General features: G+C 38.6%; 1 protein-coding gene across 2 annotated transcripts in view; it reads right to left on the bottom strand.

Moving 5' to 3' along the window:
- LOC122746749 (cytochrome P450 20A1) overlaps positions 1 to 24233 on the bottom strand; it is a 58080-nt gene that overhangs the window by 23980 nt on the left and 9867 nt on the right. For both annotated transcript variants that reach the window (XM_043992664.1, XM_043992665.1), the window contains 4 exons: positions 23772 to 23917; positions 10764 to 10931; positions 5434 to 5512; positions 2365 to 2480 (listed from right to left, as the gene is read on the bottom strand). In XM_043992664.1, the coding sequence (XP_043848599.1) occupies positions 2365 to 2480; positions 5434 to 5512; positions 10764 to 10931; positions 23772 to 23917 (509 nt within the window). The remainder of the gene's footprint in view (positions 1 to 2364; positions 2481 to 5433; positions 5513 to 10763; positions 10932 to 23771; positions 23918 to 24233) is intronic.

The raw sequence follows: 24233 nt of genomic DNA on the forward strand, positions 1-24233 counted from the left end.
GTTTGAAGAGCCCAGGCTTGCCTCTGCAGCTTCTCCCCACTCTATGTCTCCACAGGGCCAAGCAGAACCAATCTAAGCCCTCTTCCCTACTACAGACTTCCTAGAATTTGAACACAGCAATCATGTTCCCCCAAGCCTTCTCTACTCCAAACATTCTCAGTTCCTTCAACTGATCCTCTCCCACACAGGATGAACTCTAGGTGTTCCACTACTCTGTTGCCCTTTCCAGCTCATGCTCCAGCTTGTCTTAAAACATCGTGCCCCTAATACAACACAGAACTCCAGATGAGCCCTGAAGAGAACTGCATATACAGTGAAACAATGACCCCCTTTGTTCTGGACATGAAGCTTCTCAATATAGGTAGGATTTCATTAGAATTTTTGGCTGCCATGTCATATCCATCACTCAGATTGAGCTTGAAATTTACAAAAACCCCCATGTATTTCACAAAAATTGCCACCTAGGACTCCTCTAATCTCATTCTCTGAAATTGATATTTTGAACCCAAGTATAGAATCTTCATCTTATTAGATTCAGCCCATAATTCTAGCCTGTTGAGATATATGGATTCTTTCTTTTGAATTACCTACCTTCAATAGCACTAGTGAGGAAATCAATTAATTAACAAATATTTATTAAGTACTTGCTTTTTATTAAGAACCATGCTGGTACCCTTTGACCCAGCAATACCACTTTTGGGTCTTTTTCCCAAAGAGATCATGGAAGGGAAAGGGACCCACATGTACAAAAATATTTATAGCTGCTCTTTACATGGTAGCAAGGAATTGGAAGTTGAGGGGGTGCCCATCAATTGGGGAATGGCTGGACAAGTTGTGGTATATGAATACAATGGAATACTATTGTGCTGTAAGAAATGATGAGCAGGAGGAGTTCAGAGAAACCTGGAGGGTCTTACGTGAGCTGATGATGAGTGAGATGAGCAGAACCAGAAGAACATTGTACACAGTATCATCAACACTGAGTGTTGACCTACTGTGATGGACTATATTCTTCTCACCAATGCAATGGTACAGAAGAGTTCCAGGGAACTCATGATAGAAGAGGATCTCCAAATCCAAGAAAAAAAAAAAAAAGAACTGTGGAGTATAGATGCTGATTGAACCATACTATTTCTTTTGTTTTGGGTGCTATTGTTTTTTTTTTCTATTTTGAGGTTTTGCATTACTGCTCTGATTTTTCTCTTATAACAGGATTAATGCAGAAATAGGATTAATGTTATTATGTGTATATATATGTGTGTGTATAGATATATATATCTATATGTATATGTATATAGATATATAGATATAACCTATATCAGATTACCTGCTGTCTAGGGGAGGGGGGAGGGAGGGGAGGGAGAAAAATCTGAAATTGTAAAGCTTGTATAAACAAAAGTTGAGAACTATCTTTACATGTAACGGAAAAAATAAAATACCTTATATGTAAAAAAAAATAAAATAAAATAAAGAACCATGCTGGGCCCAGGAAATACAAAGACATTCAAAATAGTACCTGCCCTCAAAGAGTTTATGAGGGGCAGCTTAGTGGCACAGTAGATACAGCATCAGTCTTGGAGTCAGGAGGACCTGAGTTCAAATCCAACTGAGATACTTACTAGCTGTGTGACCCTGGGGCAAGTCATTTAACCCTAATTGTCTCAAAGTAGTGGGTGGGAGCTGAACTGATATAGTCTTTCTGGCCTTAGGGTAATCTGGGTTCCTTTCCTTATGTATAAATTCTTTATAGTTTTCTGAGATGTCCACTCAGCCTGAGAAGAGACCCACAGAATGCATATCAAATTTGTGTTCCCTTAGAGAAATAATGCCTGGAATAATGTGTCATTATCTCTGCCTATGGAAGCAAGTAGTGCAGAAACTGGGATAGTACAGACACCCAGAGGAATTAGCAAGTGAAAAGATGGGTGTCCTCAGAATGAGCTGTGTGCCTGAAGTCCAGAACCAATGACTTTCCTTCTTCTCCAAAGATGTGCCCATTTCAGTCCTTAGACTCTCACAATATTGTCTCATGGCAAAAACTGAATCATTTCAATTCTGTCCTGGCCCATGAAGATACAACAAAAGCTTATGAACTATGATAGTTTGCAGGGACATCCAGATCAAAGGAAAGCACAACTACATATGGCTATTTAGTTGCTGATAATCTGGTAAATACAACAACTTCAATCATCAATTCATTTAACAAATACTTACTAAGAAACTATTTCACTCAAGGCACTGAACTAAAGACTGGGAGATAAATATAAATGAAACATAGTTTCTGCCCTCAAGGAGTTTACAATGTAATGGGGGAGATTAAACTACATGCACAAATAACTGTAGAGCAAAGAAAAATAGAATTACCTGCTTTTCATTCAGGTTTCCTTGCAATAAGGAGTCTAAGAAAATATGTTGTTTGAAGCTTCTTCCTCTTCGCTCTTTGATGACTTTTTTAAAAACTGATTCCATTTCCATTAGTGCTTAAGAAGATAGACAAAGAAATTATTTTCAATTAAATTTAATTCAAAAAAAGTTTTAGGGACAAAAGCTATTTATTTGCTGATTGATTGATACATTTTGTTTTCATACAAAAGATATTCCCTAACCATCACCCACAAAGTACATTCCCCTGAAACATTTATGCAATATCACCTAATGGTAAGATAGGTAGAACATACCACTTTCAACTTTCATAGTTTACTAGTTGTTGACAGAAAAGAACGTGTGATGTAATGTTGATAACATTGTAGCAATGCTGTTTCTGATATCTGACCTGATTTTTGTTGCCTTTTAGTCATGTATCTATTTAATTACTGAAGTAATTTCTTTTCACTCTGCTTTCTTCATTCTGCATCAGCTCATGTAAGTTTTCCTATGTTTCTGAATTCTTCATATTCCTCATGATGTAATAATATTCTATTACATTCATAGACCACAATTTGTTCTACTACCCCTAACTGTTCAGCGACATATTTTGTTTCTTACTTTTTGCAATAATAAACAGTGCTACTTTTACTTTGCTTTTTTGGGGTTTTTTGTAGGGCAATGAGGATTAAGTGACTTGCCTAGGGTCACACAGCTAGTAATCGTCAAGTGTTTGAGGCTAGATTTGAACTCAGGTCCTCCTGAATCCAGGGCTGGTGCTTTATCTACTGTACCACCTAGCTGCCCCCACTACTTTTACTTTGATCACAAATTCCCACATCATGTCTTATGGGAAGCAACCAGAGGTTCTTGAAGTTCATGACACCACACCATCTGCTTGGGCAGGTTCTACCATGTTGCCTGGCCCTAGCAATATGCCGAGTCTGTTTTCTGAGGACCAATGAGGTTAACTACAAAGGGGAAAACAAGCTAAGGGTAATAAGGGGACCAGGTGCTCAAAGTGATCATTAGACCTATTCCTGTAAGGAGGTCATTGTTTTGAACATGTTTTCTAATATTTCTGGACAATGCCCGTGTGGGCATAAGTCTAAATACTGAAGGACACATGAACAAAATCATGTGAAGAGGATAAGGAAAGATGTCAGCTGGGTTTAGAAAAATCTTTTCATCAAATAACTCTGATAAAAGTCTGACATTTAAGATAAGGGAAATTAGCCAAAAAATATAATACAAATGGATAAGTGGTTAAAGGACATGAACAAACAACTCCCAAAAGAATTACAAACCATTAACAACTATGTAAAAGATTGTTCCAAATCACTAATAGTAAGAAAAATATGCATCAAAAAAACCCCTGAAGTTTCATCTTATACTCAGCAAAATGACAAGGATGTCAAAAGAAGGAAATAGTGAAAAGTAGAAAGACAGGAACACTAATATACCTGTAGACTGATCCAATCATTCTATAAATCAATTTGGAATAATGATTTTTTAAAAAAGTAAACTAGGAGCAGCTAGGTGGCACCGTGGATAGAGCACCAGCCCTGGATTCAGGAGGAACTGAGTTCAAATCTAGCCTCAAACACTTCACAATTACTAGCTGTGTGACCCATGGCGAGTCACTTAACCCCAATTGCCTCACCAAAAAAAAAAAAAGCAACCTAAATATTAATATCTTTGCCCTAGAGATCTCAATGCTAGGCATATGCCCTAAGGAGGTAAAAGACAGAAAGAAAGGTCCCATATACTCCAAATTATTTATAGCATCTGTTTTTGGAAACAAAGTAGATACCTACAGATTAGAGAATGACTTAAGTTTGGTATATTAATTAATGAAATATTACTGTGTCTTGAAGTTCAGAGAAGCATGGAGACACAGAAACTGATACAAAGAGAAGTGAGCAGAATCTAGAAAATAATATACACAATGACTTTAGCAATGTAAACAAACAAAAACCAAACTGAATATTATGTATTTATTTATAATGACCAACCTTGCCCAAGGGAAGAGATGACAAAATGGACCTTCTTCCCTTCATTACAGAGAAGGACACTGTATATAACATAGCTAACAAGTCTGTTGGTTTTGCTAAACTATTTTTTAATCCTCTTTTCTTTTTAACCTCTGTTATAGGGATGGATGGCAGGGTAAGGAAGAGGGAGGGATATATTTGAAAGTGAAAGTGATTTAAAAACATAAGTTTGTCAATAAAAATAAGAAAAAAATTTAATAGCCTTTTGATAAAATACCAAAGGGCAGTCACCAACAATAACAAGATATCTAAATTTGTTATATATAAATTCAGATTAACTTGGGATCACAGATAAGAGCTGGAAGGGATTCTAAGGGTCATCTTGTATTTTTCCCCCATACCTACCTACAAGTTCTTTTTTAAATTTTAAAACTTATTGGGGGGTTTTCAATTAAGAGAACTTTTTTCTCTCCCTGCTACACAAACCCCTTAAAAGAAATATACATAATTCAGCAAAATAAATTGCCTAATTGGCCATGTCAAAATATTGCATCTTTCTTATATTGAATCTTATGGGTCATCTTATTCAAGACCCCTCATTTTACAGATAATTTTACAAATGAGGAAGCTGAGGAGTATAGTGGTTATGTGACTTACCCAAGAAAACAGAGACAGAACCAATTATTCAAGTGGAACTGGTCATTCTAGCCCTAGCCCCACCAAAATACCAGTTATTTCCAGCATATGGATAGCAATAGATATAAAATAATTATACATTTGATTTGTGAATCATAAAGTATACATTTCTCATGGACAGAACACATAAAACAATGATGAGTGAGAAAAACAACCCAATTTCTTTGCTGGTCAATCTGTTCTTTAACAAAGGAGGGAGGGAGTGCTCTAGCAGTGAGAAGGATTTTCTAAGTCTAAAATAATATCATTTTGAGTAAAGGCTCTAATTTAATAGCATGCCTAATGTCACAGATGGAGTATAAACTACAACTGGTATTCATTCAATGTAATTTCATCTGGTGACTGAAAATGCATCTGAAGAACAAAGAAACAAATTTACCTTCTTCATACTGTTTATTCCGGGTTGTACTTTTATCAAGTGACCCATCCAGGAAACCCTTCCCAATCTCAGACCACACCTGATAATGAGAAAAATAAGTTATAAAGGAAGTCTGCTTAAAGCAAAGCAGAATCAGTTTGCTTGTGAAAAAAACATTCCAAATATATTTTGAATCTCAGTTAAACTACTCATCAAATACAATACAATGAACTCTCAAATATTTGTGATACTGGGAATGAACTATGAAGGAAATCTAAACATAATCACAAATTCTCATTTCTATATGTGATTGCTACTCCTTTCCCCATAGCTACTATCTTTTGGGATCAAATATCCAGCAAAAGAGGGAGCAGGAGTGGGGAGAAGTTACAGCAGCAGTACTGTCAATGGCTAGAACACATGGAAGTACATGAGGCTGAGGCTTGAGATGGGCTGTGCTGAATGTAGTCAGGGCACAATTGCTAGACTGCTAAGTCAGTTATTGGAGAAGACAAGGCGTGTCCTCTCAATGATAGAAAGTAAATAAGAAAAGACATGAATAAAATTCAAAGCCAAGTAACAGTTCATTCAATAATAAAAGATAACATAAAAGACAGTGAATGAACACTCTATTCAAAGAAAAAAGATTTCAATTCATTTCCTAGTTTTCAAGTGGTTCAGTACATCTAACTACATGTATGCCATTCAATTCAATAAACATTAGGCACTTACTGTGTGCCAAGCCCGGTACTAGATCCTGGAGAAACGAAGATAAAAAACCAATACAATCCCTGTCCTCAAGGGTCATCTTCAAGCAAGTCTGTACAAAGCACCACAAGGCAATTTTAAGAGGGAGAGAGGGCTGGGGAAGGACAGCCGGGCAAGGTCTCTAGGAGGGGGCAGCACCAAAGCTGTGCTTCGGAGATTTAGGGATGCTATAACACGAAGACAACAAAGGAGGCAACTCCAGACTTGCAAAGACAGGAAGGCAAAAGATGGAACATCCCAAAGAGGAAAAGTTCAAAGCTCAGTCTTGCTACAGTGCATAAAAGGAAGCAACACTTGCCAAGACTGGAAAAGGGGGTGGGAGCCAGATTTTGAGGACTTGAAGTGCCAGGCTGGGGATGAGGTATTTTGTCCACAAGACAATAGGAAACCACTGGAGATTTTCTGAGCAGGGGGTGACACGGCCAGATGCTTTATTCAAGAATAAGTGGGGAATGGGCAGCTAGGCAGTGCAGTGGATAGAGTGCCTGGCTTGAAGTCAGGAAGACCATCTTCCTGAGTTCAAATCTAGCCTCAGACACCCACTAGCTGTGTGACTCTAGGCAAGTCACTTAACCCTGTTTGCCTCATTTTCCTCATCTGTAAAATGAGCTGGAGGAGGAAATGGCAAACCACTCCAGTATCTCTGACAAGAAAACCCCCCCCCAAAGGGGTCAAAGGTCATTGGACATGACTGAAAATGACTGAACGACAACCATGAGTGACAAGGGGCAAAGATGGGTGAATACTGAAGACACCCTGGTCTCTCTCCTCACCCTAGCCAAAAGTTGCAGAAAAAAGAATTTCAATTCTGCTTACAGTCAGGTGGGGAAGTCACAGGTTCTTACGAGTGGCCTTAGAAATAATTCTGTCCAATCTCTGACCAGTCTTTACATTAGTTCCCAACTGCCTCCAGAATAAAAAACAAATTCATCTTCTTGGCATTTTAAAATGTCACAAACCAGGCTCCAGCCTTTTCCAGGCTATTTGCATGTTACTATCTTTCATGCTCTGACACTGCAAGCAAACTGGCCTACTCATTTCCTTCTCTTTTCATAAGCTGCCCCAATAGCTGGGTGGTTCTTTCTCCTCCCCGCTGCCTCTTAGAATCCTCATTCTGTGGATCCAACCATTCTGGAGAGCAATTTGGAACTATGCCCAAAGGGCTATCAAACTGTGCATACTCTTTGATCCAGCACTACCACTGCTAGGTTTACAACCCAAAGACATCCCCCAAAAGAGAAAAAGACCTATCCATACAAAAATATTTATAGCAGCTCTTTTTGTGGTGGCTAAGAATTGGAAATCAAAGGAAGGCCCATCAGTTGGGGAATGGCTAAACAAGCTGTGGTATATGATGGTGATGGAATATTATTGTGCTATATAAGAAATGACAAGCAGGATGATTTCAGAAAGGTCTGGAAAGACTTGTATGAACTGATGCACAGTGAAGTGAGCAGAACAGGGAGAATATTGTGCACTGTGATAGCAATATTGTTTGATGAAGAACTGTGAATGACAACTGTTCTCAGCAATACAATGATCTAAGACAACCCCAAAGGACTATTGATGAAACATACTGTCCACCTCCAAAGAAAGAATTGATATTGATTGAACACAGACTGAAGCATACTATTTTTCACTTTCTTTCATTTTTCTTCTTCAAGTTTTCTTATACAAAATGACTCATATGGTAACGTTTTACATAATTGCACATGTATAACCTATATCTGATTGCTTACTACCTCAGGAAGGGGGGAAGGGAGGGAGGGAAGAAGGAATAAAATTTGGAATTCAGAACTTTAAATAAAAATGCTTATTTTTTTTTTTTAAAGAATCCCGGGGGAGGCTAGGTGGTTCAGTGGATAAAGCACCAGCCCTGGATTCAGGAGTTCCTGAGTTCAAATCCAGCCTCAGACACTTGACACTTACTAGCTGTGTGACCTTGGGCAAGTCACTTAACCCCCATTGCCCTGCCAAAAAAAAAAAAAAAGAATCCCTATAATCCCTATTCTGAAGGTCACTTCTGACCTCAGTTGTGTGGAAAATGGTTTATTAGATTGTTCAGAAAACTTGTTGATTATTAAGCTGTTTAAATCCAAATTTATGTGCCTATAGATTGCACCCAGAATAGCTTTGTGACCTCCACAACCCCCTAGGAATGTAGGAGATGGCTACAAGGAATTCTGGTCCTCAGGTTCTGGACCCACCCAGAATAGTTATGTTTGGGGTTATCACATCCAGATCTTGCTTTGGGTCTGCCCCAACCTGTATTTTGGATTCCCCTTGTGTTTTGGCTTCTACCCAAATTATATTGGTTACATGTCTTGATATCCATCTCAATCAACCTTGTTTATAAGTTGCCCTTTCAGCAAGATTGCTCAACAGTGTGTACCTGTCATTAGTGTCATAAGTACCCTTGTCAAAATCCTATATAATGTAAACTTTTAAGAACCTGGGGTGGGGTAGGAGGAAGAGAGTCATACCCTTTCCAGTTAGCTCTCCTCTGCCAAATGATAAGATAAATATATTTTTGAAACTTAAAAAAAACCAACTTTTTTAGATTTTGGGGTCTGCTCTCATGACCCACAGTTGCTAATGCTCTTTTTGAAATGCAATTAATTTGACTCTCCTTTGTATATATTTTATATTTACTAATTTGGGCTCATGATGTATCTTTTCCCACAGAAAGTAAGCTCCTTGAGGGCAGGGTATATTTTGTCCCCTTCTGTAGTCTATGCCTATCATAGTGCTTAGTTCCTAGCAGGCAGTTAATAAATGATTGATGAATGAATAAATGACTTTAACAACTGTGTGGAGCATGCACTGTAGAAGGAAGGGAGGCAGGGAAACCCATTAGAAGGCTTCTGCCATAGCCCAGGTGATAAGGACTTGCACTAGGGTAGATGCTATGGGAAAAGAAAGAAGGGGTTGGATGTGAGAGAAACTGTGGAAGGGCAAGATGGTCAAGGAGGAAAATGTTTCCCAAAATGACTCCAAGGCTGCCAACCGGGGTGACTAGAAAGATGAGCCAGTTGAAGAGAAATGGACAAATCTGAAGGAGGAAATCTGAGGTTAAAGACAAGTTCTATTTCAGATAGGATGAGTTTGAGTTGTCAACAGTCCATCCAGGCAGTGGACAAACATAGGTTTAGAGTTTGGGAGAGTGATAGGATAGATTTGAGAACATACTGCATAGAGATGCTAAATTAATCTGTGGGGAGGAAAGAGACAACTTAGGACAGAGTCTTCAAAAACCCACACATTTAGTGAATAGGAAGAAGATGATGATCCAGCAAAGGAGAGGAGGAGCAGGTAGACAGAAGGTAACTCAAGAAAGGGAAGAAGCAGGGATGGCCGACAGTATCAAAACTACAGATATCAAAAAAGGTGAGGACCACTTTTAGGTCTTTTTCCCAAAGAAATCATGGAAAGGGGAAAGGGACCCACATGTACAAAAATATTTATAGCTGCTCTTTACATGGTAGCAAGGAATTGGAAGTTGAGGGGATGCCCATCAATTGGGGAATGGCTGGACAAGTTGTGGTATATGAATACAATGGAATACTATTGTGCTGTAAGAAATGATGAGCAGGAGGAGTTCAGAGAAACCTGGAGGGTCTTACGTGAGCTGATGATGAGTGAGATGAGCCGAACCAGAAGAACATTATACACAGTATTATCAACATTGAGTGTTGATCTACTGTGATGGACTATATTCTTCTCACCAATGCAATAGTACAGAAGAGTTCCAGGGAACTCATGATAGAAGAGGATCTCCAAATCCAAGGAAAGAAAAACAAAACAAAACTGTGGGGTATAGATGCTGAATGAACCATACTATTTCTTTTGGTTTTGGTGCTGTTGTTTTTTTTCTATTCTGAGGTTTTTCATCATTGCTCTGATTTCTTCTCTTATAACAGGACTAATGCAGAAATAGGATTAATGTTATTATGTGTATATATATATATGTGTGTGTATAGATATATCTATATTTATATCTATATGTATATAGATATATAGATATAACCTATATCAGATTACCTGCTGTCTAGGGGAGGGGGGAGGGAGGGGAGGGAGGGAGAAAAATCTGAAATTATAAAGCTTGTATAAACAAAAGTTGAGAACGATCTTTACATGTAACGGAAAAAATAAAATACCTTATATGTAAAAAAAAAAAAAAAAGGTGAGGACCGAGAAAAGACCCAAACTGTATTTGACCTGGACACTATCTATTTAGACTAATTTCAGAACATCCAAGGCAGTTCACTTTGTTCAGAAGAAAAGTTACGTATTTGCTAAGTTTTTTAAGTTACCTTCAATTTTGCATTTTAAACCATGAATGTAAAGAAGATTTGGGGTGGGGGGAGGGACTTGAATTGTTCTTTTCTGCCCAAAAGGACAAGGCAATTTTGGTTCTTTTCTTTTCTCCACCCCCATTCCCCCCCTTCCCCTTTAATGAACATTGTGATTTTTTTTTTTACATGGGAACTTAAGAATATTCCTCTGTCTACATTGAGATAAAATCAGAAACATTCCCCATCTACACAGACATAAAACAGTTTTGAAGTTTACCCTAAACTTACTGTGCTGTGATTTTTCTGAAAGCGAATGACCTCTTGGTCATCTTCAAAGCTACTGCCCAAAGCCATCTGTGTAACAGTCTTCATGGCATAGCCAAGCATGTGCTGGCAAAGAGGCACATGCTGAGATTCTGGGTATGAGAGCCATTTTCCTAATAATTCTTCTGAAAGCTGAAACAGAAGAGAAAACTATGAGGATTAATTATCTCCCTTTGATAATTTTTTAGAAGTATTTTATAAATACATTTTATTGGTACCTTTTGGGTTGATATCAGTCATTTTTAATATTATCTTCTCTCCACCTCCACCCCCCAACCTTGTTTGAATCAGTTAAGAGTAGCAAAAACTGCAGTAGTTTGACAAGGTAGGTGAAATGCCTCCAAAAACCTCCCCACTCTGCTGACAGCTCTCTGGGCCATCACTGGTTTTTCAGTTACTTGGAGCTCGGCTGGCTTTTAGTGAGTGAACTTTTCACTAACATTATTATAGTTATGCACCAACCATTCTTCTGGTTCTTCTTATCTAGCTCTGAATCAGTTTGTATCAACTTCCCAGGTTTCTCTAAATTCCTTATAGTTGCAACTTGCTATTACACAGTACTGTTCATGTAGCACCTTCTATGTGGGGAGCATCCTAATTAATACTTGAAAACTGAGGGGGTAGCTAGGTGGCAAAGTGGATAAAGCACCGGCTCTGGATTCAGGAGGACCTGAGTTCAAATCAGGTCTCAGACAATTGACACTTACTAGCTGTGTGACCCAGGGCAAGTCACTTAACCTTCATTGCCCTACCCCCCCCCCAAAAAAAAAACCTTGAAAACTGAGTTCCCCCAGGGTACAGCTCCCAGAGGCTCAAGGTATTTTGAATCAGCATTCCTAAAATTACAACTCCAGAGCTCTCAGGGTAGTTACCTTTCAGTCAGTCAGCAAAAACAATTAGCTCAAAGCAAAGGCATTCAATGAAAGGGCAAAACAGAAATTGTAATAACAGGTCATTCCTCCTCTAAGCTTGGAGCATATTCTACCAGAAATACACAGCGTCAATCAGAAGAGGGATTACATGAAGCATTCTCTAGGAGAGGCGCACACAATAGGTGGTGCAGTCCTTAAGCTTTTGACAATGTAGGACCCCAACACTGCCTTTTCTTTTCTTGTGGTGTCTTCAAGCTGTGTCTCCTGAGTTCAGTGTCTTTGCAAGGCTCCCTGGAACTGTTCTTTGCAGCTCAAGCATCAACGGCCTCAAAGCTCAAGTTTAATGCCATAATTGCCTCTCCTAGGCTTTCTGAACCTGAAACTGGTTGGATGCAGTGTCTCCTGCTGGGTAAGGAGCTTCTTGCAAAGACACCATGGCTGATGGAGGTGGGGGGGGAGCACCCTTCCCCCTGCCAAAGAAATGAAGAATGATTCCCTTTCAAGGGCTGGACTCTTCTTCTGTATCTGGTTTTCTACTTCTCAAAGCTGTCTCCTGTCTCAATTCATTTCCCAGAGACGTGTGTCTTTATTTTTTTTCTTTTTTTTAAAGGGCTGTGACCAATCCTTTCCCTGTCTCTAATTTTGTCAAGCTTTAAGAACTTCCACAGATTACGTAAAGGGGTCACATGTAGATACTTCTTTGTACTTTAAGACTTTAACACCTTGCTGTCTGTTATGTGGTCAATATCTGGATTTTGGGGGAAAACAATTGCTCAAAGGTCCTGATCAAGTCCTTGTCCACTACATTCAATTATTTGTATCCCATAAATTGTCATTTCAAATGGACGTTCATCCTGTTTCCAGTTCTTTGTTACTACAAAAAGTGCTACTATAAACCTTTTGATATCTGATTATTGATTAATTATGACCATTTTCCCATTTTTTCACTTCCTTGTGGTATTCATGGGTCATTCACATGAACACTGTAATTGAGGTAACATTTGGGTAGCATCCCGTTCTTTCTGGTTCTTCGACAGTCACATCATACACATTTCGTCCCCAACCTCACACCACGAGGCTCAACTTTGAAGGTTCTGGCTGCATTTGGTCAAAACGTCAGGCTTTGTTAGCTGTGTAAACCTTTAAGGTCCTGCACTGCTTATCAGCAAAAAAAAAGCCAGTGTGTTTCATAGGCCACATCAAATGTAATTCTATCCCCTTCTGCCCCAGGAAAAAAAAGAGGCAGTTCATGTGACTGTAAATCAATGGACCCTGGAAAAGATGAACTGGGCCGATAGCATATGAAGAGAATATGTATCAGCATCTATTGGGGGACAGAAACAGTACAAGAATTAGCAATATGCTATTATTTTATGCAGCAAAGCTGAATAGATGAGCAGAGCAGGTGGGGTATGGGTCAATTGTTAAATGTTAAGTAGGGGGCAGCTAGGTGGTGCAGTGGATGAAGCACCAGCCCTGGATTCAGGAGGACCTGAGTCCAAATCTGGCCTCAGACACTTGACACTGACTAGCTGTGTGACCCTGGGCAAATCACTTAACCCCCACTGCCCCGCCCCCCAAAAAAGTCGATGTAAGTAACATAAACATAAAATCCAAAGCCTAGGGAGGAAAAAACCTAATGAAGTTAAAAAAACTCAGAGCTGTCGGGGTTATTCAACCTCATCTGGTTCAACACCCTCAGGAAACTGAAGCCCAGAGAGTTAAACAAATCTATTAAGTGAGAGAACCAGGATTTGAACTCAAACCTTTTGCCTCCAAATCCAATATTCTTTCTGAAGTTGTCAATTAGCTAGAGTGAAAGTACCTAACAGTACCCCCAATATGTAGATGCTTGATGTATAGAATTTTTTAAAGGGAATCAGCATATATACTTATTGAAGCAATTAACAACTTCCACAAAGTTGCAGGCTACAAAATAAACCCTCAAAACCAAATTATTATTGGTGGAGTTGTGAACTGCTCCAACCATTCTGGAGAGCAATTTGGAACTATGCCCAAAGGGCTATCAAACTGTGCATACACTTTGACCCAGCAATACCATTCCGAGGTTTATATCCAAAGAGATGATAAAAAGGGGAAAAGGATCCACAAATAAAAAAAAAAATTATAACAGCTCTCTTTGTGGTGGCAAAGAATTGGAAGTTGAGGGAACGCCCATCAATTGGGGAATGGTTGAGTAAGTTGTAGTATGTGGATATAATGGAATACTATTGTGCTATAAGAAATGACAAACAGACAGATTTCAGAAAAACCTGGAAAGACATCAACAGATGCCGAGTGCAGTGAGCAGAACCAGGAGAACACTGTACATAGTAACAGCAACCTTGTGCAATGATGAACTTTGACAGACTTAGCTTTTCTCAGCAATACAATGATCCAAGAAAATTCCAAAAGACTCATGATAGAAAATGCTGTTCATATCCAGAGAAAGAACTATGGGGTCTGAATGCAGATCAAAGCATACTACTTTTACTTTGTTTTTGTTTTTCTTTCTCATGGTTTTTCCCTTTCGTTCTGATTCTTCTTTCACAACATGACTACTGTGGAAACCTATTTAACATGATTGTACATGTATAACCTATATCAGATTCCTTACTGTGTTTAGGGAAAGGGGAGAAGAGGGAGAAAAATTTGGTACTCAAAATCTTATAAAAATAAATCTTGAAAAAGATCTTTACATGCAATTGGGGGAAAATAAAGTACTATTAAGCAAAAAAAAAAAAAGAGAGAAAAAATCAACAGCATTTCAACATAAGAATACTGTTATGGCATACAAAATTTAATTATGATAGACTCATATGTCCTTTAAGGATGTTAATTTCTTGGTAAATGCGAAGTTATATCCTTCCAATTCTTTTTATTTACAATTTCTTTTATAAAATGGCACCAGATAAATAACAGAATCTTATAATTAGAAGAGACCAAAGTGATCATCTATTCCAATCCTTACCTGAAACATACATATTCAATGGCAAGCTTTAAAAAACAAAAAACAAACAAAAAACCAACCTCCAGTGATAGGGAACGTACTATTTCATAATGCATCCCATTTAATTTTTAGAAAGCTCTACTGTTGAGGATATTTTTGTGATTTCATTCAGATTTCTTGTAACTTGTACTTATTGGTCCCCAAAAATACCCTCTGGGTTAAGCAGAAGAAGTTTAGTCTTTCTTTCTCATGCCAACTCTTCAAATATTGGGAGGTTACAATTAATTATGTCCTCCCTATATCCTCTTTTATCTGGGGTAAACACTCACAATTTCATCAATTAGTCCTTATATGACAGTTTCAAGTTCTCCCATCTACCTTGGAAATAGTTTTCCTTAAATATAGCATCTCAAATTAAACATAACCCTCATATGCAGTCAGAACAAAGTATGACAACCATTTCCCTCATTTTGTCTACCACATTTCTATTAGTGCACCTTAAGATAGCATTAACATTTTTTGCTGTCCACTGACTGATGTTTGTGTTGGAGGGGGCTGGACCTATGATTTCACCAGAAAAGGGAGCTCCCAGTGAAGAATCTCTCTCTACCAATACAGATCTGAAACTACTGTGTAACTTTATAGTCTTGGGGATTTATCAGTGGCACTCAGAGGCTGAGTATATGTCAAAAGTCTAATTTGAAGCCTAGTCCATTCTGTCTTGCAGACCACCCTACTTACCATCCAATACGCCACTGCTGCCTTCCAATGGTGACCTTACAATCCACTAAAATCACCAAGTTGGTTTTTCCCCCAAAACCAATGTCTTACCATTACCATTTAGTCATATCTCCTCCATCGATGTAAATCAATTCTTCGAACTAAAGCATAGGACTTTTTATTTCTCCCTGTTCTATCTCCTCCAACGAGATCTGGTCTCTCAGTGCAGCTAACTGAAATCTTTGTGGGATTTCAATTCTGTCATTCAGAATATTAGCAGCTTACTCTCCCAGCTTGCTATCTGTATATTGGAGATTGATTGTCAATGGTAAAAAATTTTATATGGCACAGAGCCCGGTAGCTCTTCAGGACAGCATCTATTTATTCATTAATTAACAACTGAATAAACTTTGGCAAACAGGCAGAGAAGGGAGAGGCTGTCTGATTAGGATACTGGTGCTTACTCTGTATAAATACTTCTCAGTTTATGGTCTTCATGTAAGATGCAGATTGCAGTTGACAATAAGCTGACTCAGAACTAAAGAAGAGATAAAACTAAAGCACTTATTTTTTTCATTTCTTCTGCCTTACATGGAGACCAGAATTCAAGAAGCCTATTAATATTTAGGCAAAAATGGGCCACACATATAAAGGACTGATACCCTGCGCAGACAGCCTGTGTCTTTTCTGACCCTGGTACCCCTTCCTCCCTGACTGCAGAGGGTGGAGGGTAGACAATGAAGAGCTTCTTCCTGATCCTTTACCACTGAAGGAGGGCTGTAAGAGAATTCACCTTATCTTATCACCTGGTTGCTTTCCTGGACTTCATGATGTCCAGAAATTAATTATTCTGCAAAATGAAATCAGCTCTGAAACTCTCAACTTCTCAGATCTTTTCCCACCCTGGCTGTGTGATTTAATCATGCACCCAAAGCTAGGTAACCTCCCCCCTTTTTATTTGTTGTCTTCTCCCACTTGGATTATGAGCTCCTTGAGGGCAAGGATGGATATGTCTTTCTTCGTATCCACAACATTTAGCAAACTGCATGGCAGATAGTAAATGCTTAGTAAATGTTTACTGACTGACTTTGGAGAGCCACAGGCCTATTATTCTAGATAGAGATGATACTAAACCGGCTACTTCAACACAGATGGATGAATGGAGAGATAATGAGGAGAGAAAGAAACAGACTGACACTAACTCAATGGACTGCCTAAGCAACAAAGTGTCACATGCCTGGGTCAGTCTCTTTTTAAAATAATCATGCACCTAATTTAAGAGGGCTATAGTGTTACAAGGCTCATTATAACGATCACAATGTTATTAACAGACATTATTATCCACAAAGCATTTAGAGAACATTGCCATTGATCAGCAAAGCTTCTTCTACTGGGACTCTGCACAGGACAACCTCCATCAGACTACTGAACATTTTAATTTACTGGGTTTTATTCCTTGCTTGATATTGAAACTGAGTAGATTGTTGAAGAAAGTTATTTCCATAGTCATTTCTGTTATAGAATCTTACATGAATTTAATATATGTATGGAAGACAAATTATTTAAAGAAACCCTTGAAAACTACATTTTCCTCAATGGAGTAAAAAAAAGAATAAACACGGATTGTTTATTCTTTTAATTTTAAAAATTGGGGGCGGGGGGGGGGGGGGCAATGAGGGTTAAGCGACTTGCCCAGGGTCACACAGCTAGTATGTGTCAAGTGTCTGTGGCAGGATTTGTACTCAGGTCCTCCTGAAACCAGGGCTGGTGCTTTATCCACTGCACCACCTAATTGCCTCTTGTTTATTCTTTTTAAGTTTTTTGGGGGTTTTTTTTTTGGTGAGGCAATTGGGGTTAAGTGACTTGCCCAGGGTCACACAGCTAGTAAGTGTTAAGTGTCTGAGGCCGTATTTGAACTCAGGTCCTCCTGAATCCAGGGCCGGTGCTCTATCCACTGTGCCACCTAGCTGCCCCCCCCCCCCGTTTATTCTTTATAGCTCAGTTTTATGACTGTGCAGATGTGATTTACTAGAAAATCATTTGTGAAAATCTTCCTATATACCTTTTATGAGGAATATTCACAAAGAGCATATCATCTTATAAATTTGTTATGAAAATGACCAAAAAATGGTCAAAGTCAACAGCTGGAAGGGTTGTAGAAAGGTAGACACACTAATACATTGTTGGTGGAGCTATGAACTTGTATAATCATTTTGAAAAACAATTTGAAATTATGTAAATAAAGTTACTAACATGCCTATAACCTTTAAACCAGAGACTCCATTACTGGGGTTATACCCCTAGGAAACCATCAATAAGAAAAAAATCTCCACATAATCTAAAATATTCATAGCAATACTTTTTGTAAAAAAATAAATAAAAATAAATTTGTGGGGCAGCTAGGTGGCGCAGTGGATAGAGCACTGGCCCTGGAGTCAAGAGTACCTGAGTTCAAATACGGCCTCAGACTCTTAACACTTACTAGCTGTGTGACCCTGGGCAAGTCACTTAACCCCAACTGCCTCACCCAAAAATAAATAAATAAATAAATAAATAAATAAATAAATAAATAAATAAATAAATAAATAAATAAATAAATAAATAAATAAATAAATAAATAAATAAATAAATTTGTTATGGAAATTAGAAAGTAGAACATGGGTGGGTGGTTTCCATTATCTTCTGGGTCACATTTTTTTAATTACTGTAAAAGTAACATTTTCAGAGGGAACATACACACTCAAGTGGGCATAGTAATATATTTTGCCCTATGGGAAAGTGGGAGGGAAAGGGGATAAGGGGGGAGAGGCAAAGGAAGGGAGTGCATATTGGGGGAGGGGGCAGTAAAAAGCAAAACACTTTTGAGGAGATAGAAGATAGAAAATAGAGTAAATATCAAGGGGAGGGAATAGGATGGAGGGTAATACAGTTAGCAATAGTAATTGTGAAAGAAATGATGAGCAGGATGCTATCAGAAGGACATATGAAAAATGCAGACCATCAACAGAGAAAGAACTGATGGTATCTGAATACAGACTGAAGTAAAATTTTATTTGTTAGTTCCTCTTTCTAAAGTTATTTTGTCTGTTTTCTTTCACAACCTCACTAATGTGAAAATGTTTTGTGGGACTGCAACATGAATGACTTATATTGAATTGCTTGATTTCTTAGGGAGGTATAAGGATGGAGAGAAGAAGAAAATGTGGAACACAAAGGTTTTTTAAAAAATTTTTTTATTCTGAATAGAATTTTATTTTCCAAAATATATGTAAAAACAAAATTTTAACATAAATTTTTAAAAAACTTTGTGTTCCAACTTCTCTTCCCCCCTCCATTCCCACCCCACACCCACAAGAACTCAAGCAATTCAAAATAAGTTATACATGAGTAGTCATGGAGAAATTCCCATATTAGCTAGCTGTGAGAGAAAACAATCAAAAAACCCCACAACTTCAGATTAAGGAATTGTCAAAGAGAAAATGAAAAAAAATTTTTTAAATGTGTTTCCATCTGTTTTCAGATACTATCAGTTCTTTCTCTGCAGATGGGCTGCAATCTTCATAAGTCTGTCAGGGTTATATTGGATCATTGCCTTGCTGAAAATAACCACATGCTTCCCAGCAGATCATCCCCTACTATTGCTGTTATTTTGTATACAGTACATTTCACTCTGCTTCAGTTCATATAGGTCTTTCAGGGTTTTCCTGATAGTATCCAGTTCATCATAACCTTTATATAGTACCTTAAGCTTGACAGAGAATTTTCTTCATAAAAGCCCAGCAAAGTAGGTACCATACGTTTTGCCATTATAATCAATCATCATAACTATTTCCCTCCATCCCACTCCCTTCCCATGACATTTACTCTATCTTCTTTTTACCTATTCCTCCTCAGAGGTGTTTTACTTCTGACTATCCTCTCCCTCGTTCTGCACTCCCTTTTTTTCACCCTTCCTTCCTTGTCCTCTTCCCCTCCTATTTTTCCTGCAGGGTTAAATAGATTACTCCTCCCAATTGGGTATGAAAGATATTCCTTCCATGAGCCCACTCCAGTGAGATCAGAGTCCCTGAGCTAATTCTGTGTTCTAAAGTTTTCTTCCTCCCTCCCTCCTCAACCCTCCCTATGAGATCAATTCAATATGTCATACTGGTGCAGTAATGCAGAACATCTTCATCTTCCTTGAAAGTGTTTTGCTTTTTACTGCTCTCTCCCCCAATCTGCCCTTTCCTCCTTCCCTTCTTCCTCCCCTTTTCTCCCTCCCCTCCCCAGGGCAAAAATATATTACTATACCTACATGAGTATGTATGTTAGTCCTTCTTTGAGCCAATTCTGATGATATTAAGGTTCACTCACTCCCCAACTCTTTTCCCCTCTTCTACTCTCCTCCATAAGCTTTCTTCTTGTTTTCTTCATGTGGACTACCTCTCCCCAGACCATCTCTCTCCTTCTCCCTCCCCCAGTTTATTCCTCCTACACCTCAACCCTATTTTAATGATGTCATCATGGATTAGTTAGGTGGCACAGTGCACAAAGCACCAGCCCTGGACCTAGGAGGCCTCAAGCCCAAATCCAGCCCCAGACATAAGATACCCCATCCTGTCTGCCCTACAAAGAACAAAACATAAATGCTTTACAGATATCATCCCTTCATATTCAGTTCAGCTCTGTCTTCTGTGAATTTCTTGTGAAGACTTTTTTTGGTTTTGTTTTGTTTTGTTTTTTGGTGAGGCAACTGGGGTTAAGTGACTTGCCTAGGGCCACACAGCTAGTAATTGTTAAGTGTCTGAGGTTACATTTGAACTCAGGTTCTCCTGAGTCCAGGGCTGGCGCTCCATCCACTGCACCACCCAGCTGCCCCTGAATTTCTTACTGAGATAGTTCTTATGATTTCAAAGTATTATCTTCCCATGTAGGAAGGTAAACAGTTTGATCTTTTAATATCGCTCATGAAGTCTTTTTCCTGTTTACCTTTTTATGCTTTTCCAGGATCTTGTATTTGAAAGTCAAATTTTCTATTCCGTTCAGGTCTTTTCATCACGAATGCTTGAAAGACCTCTTTCTCATTGAAATTCCATTTTTGCCTTGAAAAATTATACTCAGTTTTTCTGGGTACGTGATTTTTGGCTGAAGTCCCAGTTCCTTTGCCCTCTGGAATATCATATTCCATGCCCTTCGGTCCTTTAATGTAGAAGCTGCTAGATCTTGCTTTATCCTTATTGGAGCTCCACAGTATTTGAATTCCTTTTTTCTAGCTGCTTGCAGTATTTTCTCCTTGACTTGGGAGTTCTGGAATTTAGCTATAATGTTCCTGGAGGTTTTCCTTTCGGGATCTCTTTCAGGAGGTGATCGGTGGATTCTTTCAATTTCTATTTTAGCTTTTGCTTCTAGAATATCAGGGCAATTTTCCCTCACAATCTCTTGGAGGATGGTGTCTAAGCTTTTGTTTTGGTCATAGTTTTCAGGTAGTCCAATGATTTTCAAATTATTTCTCCTAGATTTATTTTCCAGGTCAGCTGTTTTTCCAAGGAGATATTTCACATTGCCCTCCATTTTCTCATTCAATTGGATTTGCTTTACTGTGTCTTGGTTTCTCATAAGGTCACTAGCTTCCATTTGTTCAATCCTAATTCTTAGGCAGTTATTTTCATCAGACAGTTTTTTAATCTCCTTTTCCATTTGGCTTTTCAAACTGTTGACTTTTTTCTCATGACTCTCCTGCATCGCTCTCATTTCCCTTTCCATTCTTTCCTCCTTTTCTCAACATCTTCTATTTCTCCTACTTTCTCTTCAAAGTCCTTTTTGAGACCTTCCATGGCCTGAGACCAGTTCATATTTTTCTTGGAAGCTTTGGATGTTGGAGCTTTGACCCTGTTATTATCTTCTTCTTCTGAGTTTGTATTGTGGTCTATCTTACCCCCAGAGAAGTTTTCTATGGTCTTCTGCTTTCTCTACCTACTCATCCTGGCTTACTATTTCTTGGCTTTTAACTCCTTCTTAAAGTGTGGTGCTGCTTCCAGGACACTGTTCAAGCTACAGTGTGGCCCAGGGGATGGTTGGGCTTCTTCTCAGCCTGTCTGGCCTCACTTTCATTTGATTTTAAACTGTCCAGTTGGGAGGGGGGGGTTCCTTCTCGGCTCCACTCCTGTTCTCAGCTTCAGAGTGTCCCAGTTGTTTTGGGTTGAGCGGGGGCAGGCTTTAATCTCACCTGGCCTGTTCTCAGGTAGGGAGATAACCTCAGGCCTACTTTACTAAGCAAACACCAGCAAAGCTTTCTGTGGTGTGGTTCTCAGCTTCCAATGAGACTGCTCCCCAGCTCCCCTCCCCTACCTGGGTCTCCCACCGCTCAGGATTTCTTCCTGGTTCCCCACTGGGGTGGGACAGTCAAATCCTTCCCCCCAGTCCACTGGTACCCCTGCACTTACCCCGCCGGGCCAGCCATTCAGTCCGACTGCGTGCTTGGTTCCAGAAGACGCCGGTGCTGCAGCCAATTCAGAGGCATTGGGGCAAATTCCTAAGGTGGGTTTCTGGTGTGTCGGCCCAATTGCAGGGTTAGGCTTTATTCGTGGCCCAGCATGGCCCCCTGAAATCTATCTATAGCTGGAGAAAACTCTCAGCCTGTATTTTTGTGTGTTTTTCTGCCCCAAGGGTTCTTTTATTGCTATTTTTGGGGTTATTGTATCAGGAGTCTGGTGGATTTAATGTCTTTCCTCCGCCATCTTGGTGGAACACAAAGTTTTAAAAAGTCAATGTGAAAAAAAATGGTTTTTTACATGTAACTTGGGGAAAATTCTAAATAAATTTTTTTTTCAAAAAAGAGAAATTAAAATAAAAATTGTGAAAAACAACAACAACAACAAAGTAGCATTTTCCTCCCATTTTTCTGGAATCTCCTCTTTGAGATATTTCAAAAAATTATCACTGAATTTATTTTTAACAATGTTTACTTTAACATGGATTTTTTTCCCCTGTACATATTTGGTCAGATTCAAATACTAGTTACAAACTTCTACCATCAGGAGGCTATTAAGGAGTACAACCTATATTATCTTCAGAGTAGATGCTGAACATCTTTAAAACAGAGTATTTATTTTCTTCAAATGGGGACTGTTCAAAAATGGGACTGGGTTACTGAGCTAAAAAGGAATATCACCTTCGTTTTCCTCTTTCCTCTCCATTTCCAAAAGGGCATGGTTTTGCTCTTGCATTTATCAGTAATATAAAATCAACAAACATAACACTGGCTTAATAAAAAACCTTACTCTGTTTATGAAAGGAAATAGAATACATTTACATCAAAGCATGGGCTTCTTAAGTTTTTTCCACTTGAGACCCCTAGAAATTTTTACATGACCCTGGAGGCACATAAAAGAAGTATGCAAATCAAACATTTACTGCCAAATTTTTTGTGACCCCCCCGTTTAGTTACATGACCTCTATATGGAGCCACAACCCACAGTTTAAGAAGCTAACCCATCTCTTACTCCCCCTTGAAAGATACATTTTCTTTTAAGCATTCCTTACCTGTACCTTATGGAATTTGATATACATATTACCATTTTCTTACTTTATTCCTTGAGCAAACCAGCTAGTTCATAAAAATAAAGCATTCCAACACATCTTCAATATTGATCATTTGTTGTTGCTGTTTGTCCTTCTTTCTTGAAGAGGACCATGACATCAGGGTGATGTCATGACTTGCAGTAAATTGGATTTAAGTAAGAGAGGGCTGTGCAAGATCACCAACTTCACTCTCTCTTCCAGAGCCATCTGGGTCCAGTGGCAAGATATATATCAGGACAATTGGAGATGGCCCTGAATTTTTAAGGCAATTGGGGTTATGTGAATCGGCCAGAGTCATAAGCTAGTAAGTGTCTGAGGTGAGATTTGAGCTCAGGTCCTCCCAACTTCAGGGCCAGTGCCACCTAGTTACCCTAATTTATCACATTCATCAATGACAACATCTTAATTTTTTTTTTAAATTAAAAATTTTTTTTTTTGCAGGGCAATGAGGGTTAAGTGACTTGCCCTGGGTCACACAGCTAATAAGTGTCAAGTGTCTGAGGTCGAATTTGAACTCAGGTCCTCCTGAATCCAGGTCCGGTGCTTTATCCACTGTGCCACCTAGCTGCCCTGACAATTTCTTATAGTTCCTAATTTTCCCTGTATTTTTCATTCAGAATAGAGAAAAGGCCTTTCCCAGTCCTATGATCCTAGTTTGTATACCTGAGTGATAGATTAAAAAAATATATTTCAAAATACAAAGATTGAGATATGCAGTAAGAAGGAATGATAATAATTAGAATAAAAAGTCACCTACATGGACTAGAAATCAATTATTTTAAAATTTCAATGACCGAGAGACAGTTACTTGTGGAGTTATATAATTGATATCTACTGTAAAACCTGAGCCCAAGTTATATGCCATCTTACCTTGACCATGACAGCAAAATTACTCTGTAGAGACTTATTCACGCCATTTTCACAGAGTTTTTTCCTTATGTGATTCTCAACTGCATCCCCACCAAGGCCAGATTGATATCTTAATAAAGACTTTAGCATAGTTTCAAAAGGATGTGCTGAAATAGACAAACATAATACTTCTTAATAAGTAATCAAGATACTTGCAGTTCTGCAGACAGAAAACTTAAAAGGTAAAATACTGCAGGTTATAACATAACCATTCTTTTCCCTCAGCTTTCTCAATTTTCTTTCCCAAGACTGAATAGCTCAAGATGGAATGGAAATTGGCAAGGTTGTTGGAACATTGACTAGGAATCCAATTATAAAAGCTGTGTCAAATGTATTAAATTTTCTTCATAAGTGACTGAGAAGTCACTGTAGCAAAACAACAACAAAAAAATCAACAAGAAAAAAACTTTGTGGATTTTAAAA

The sequence above is a fragment of the Dromiciops gliroides genome, chromosome 3 (assembly GCF_019393635.1).
Source record: "Dromiciops gliroides isolate mDroGli1 chromosome 3, mDroGli1.pri, whole genome shotgun sequence".
NCBI lineage: Eukaryota > Metazoa > Chordata > Mammalia > Microbiotheria > Microbiotheriidae > Dromiciops > Dromiciops gliroides.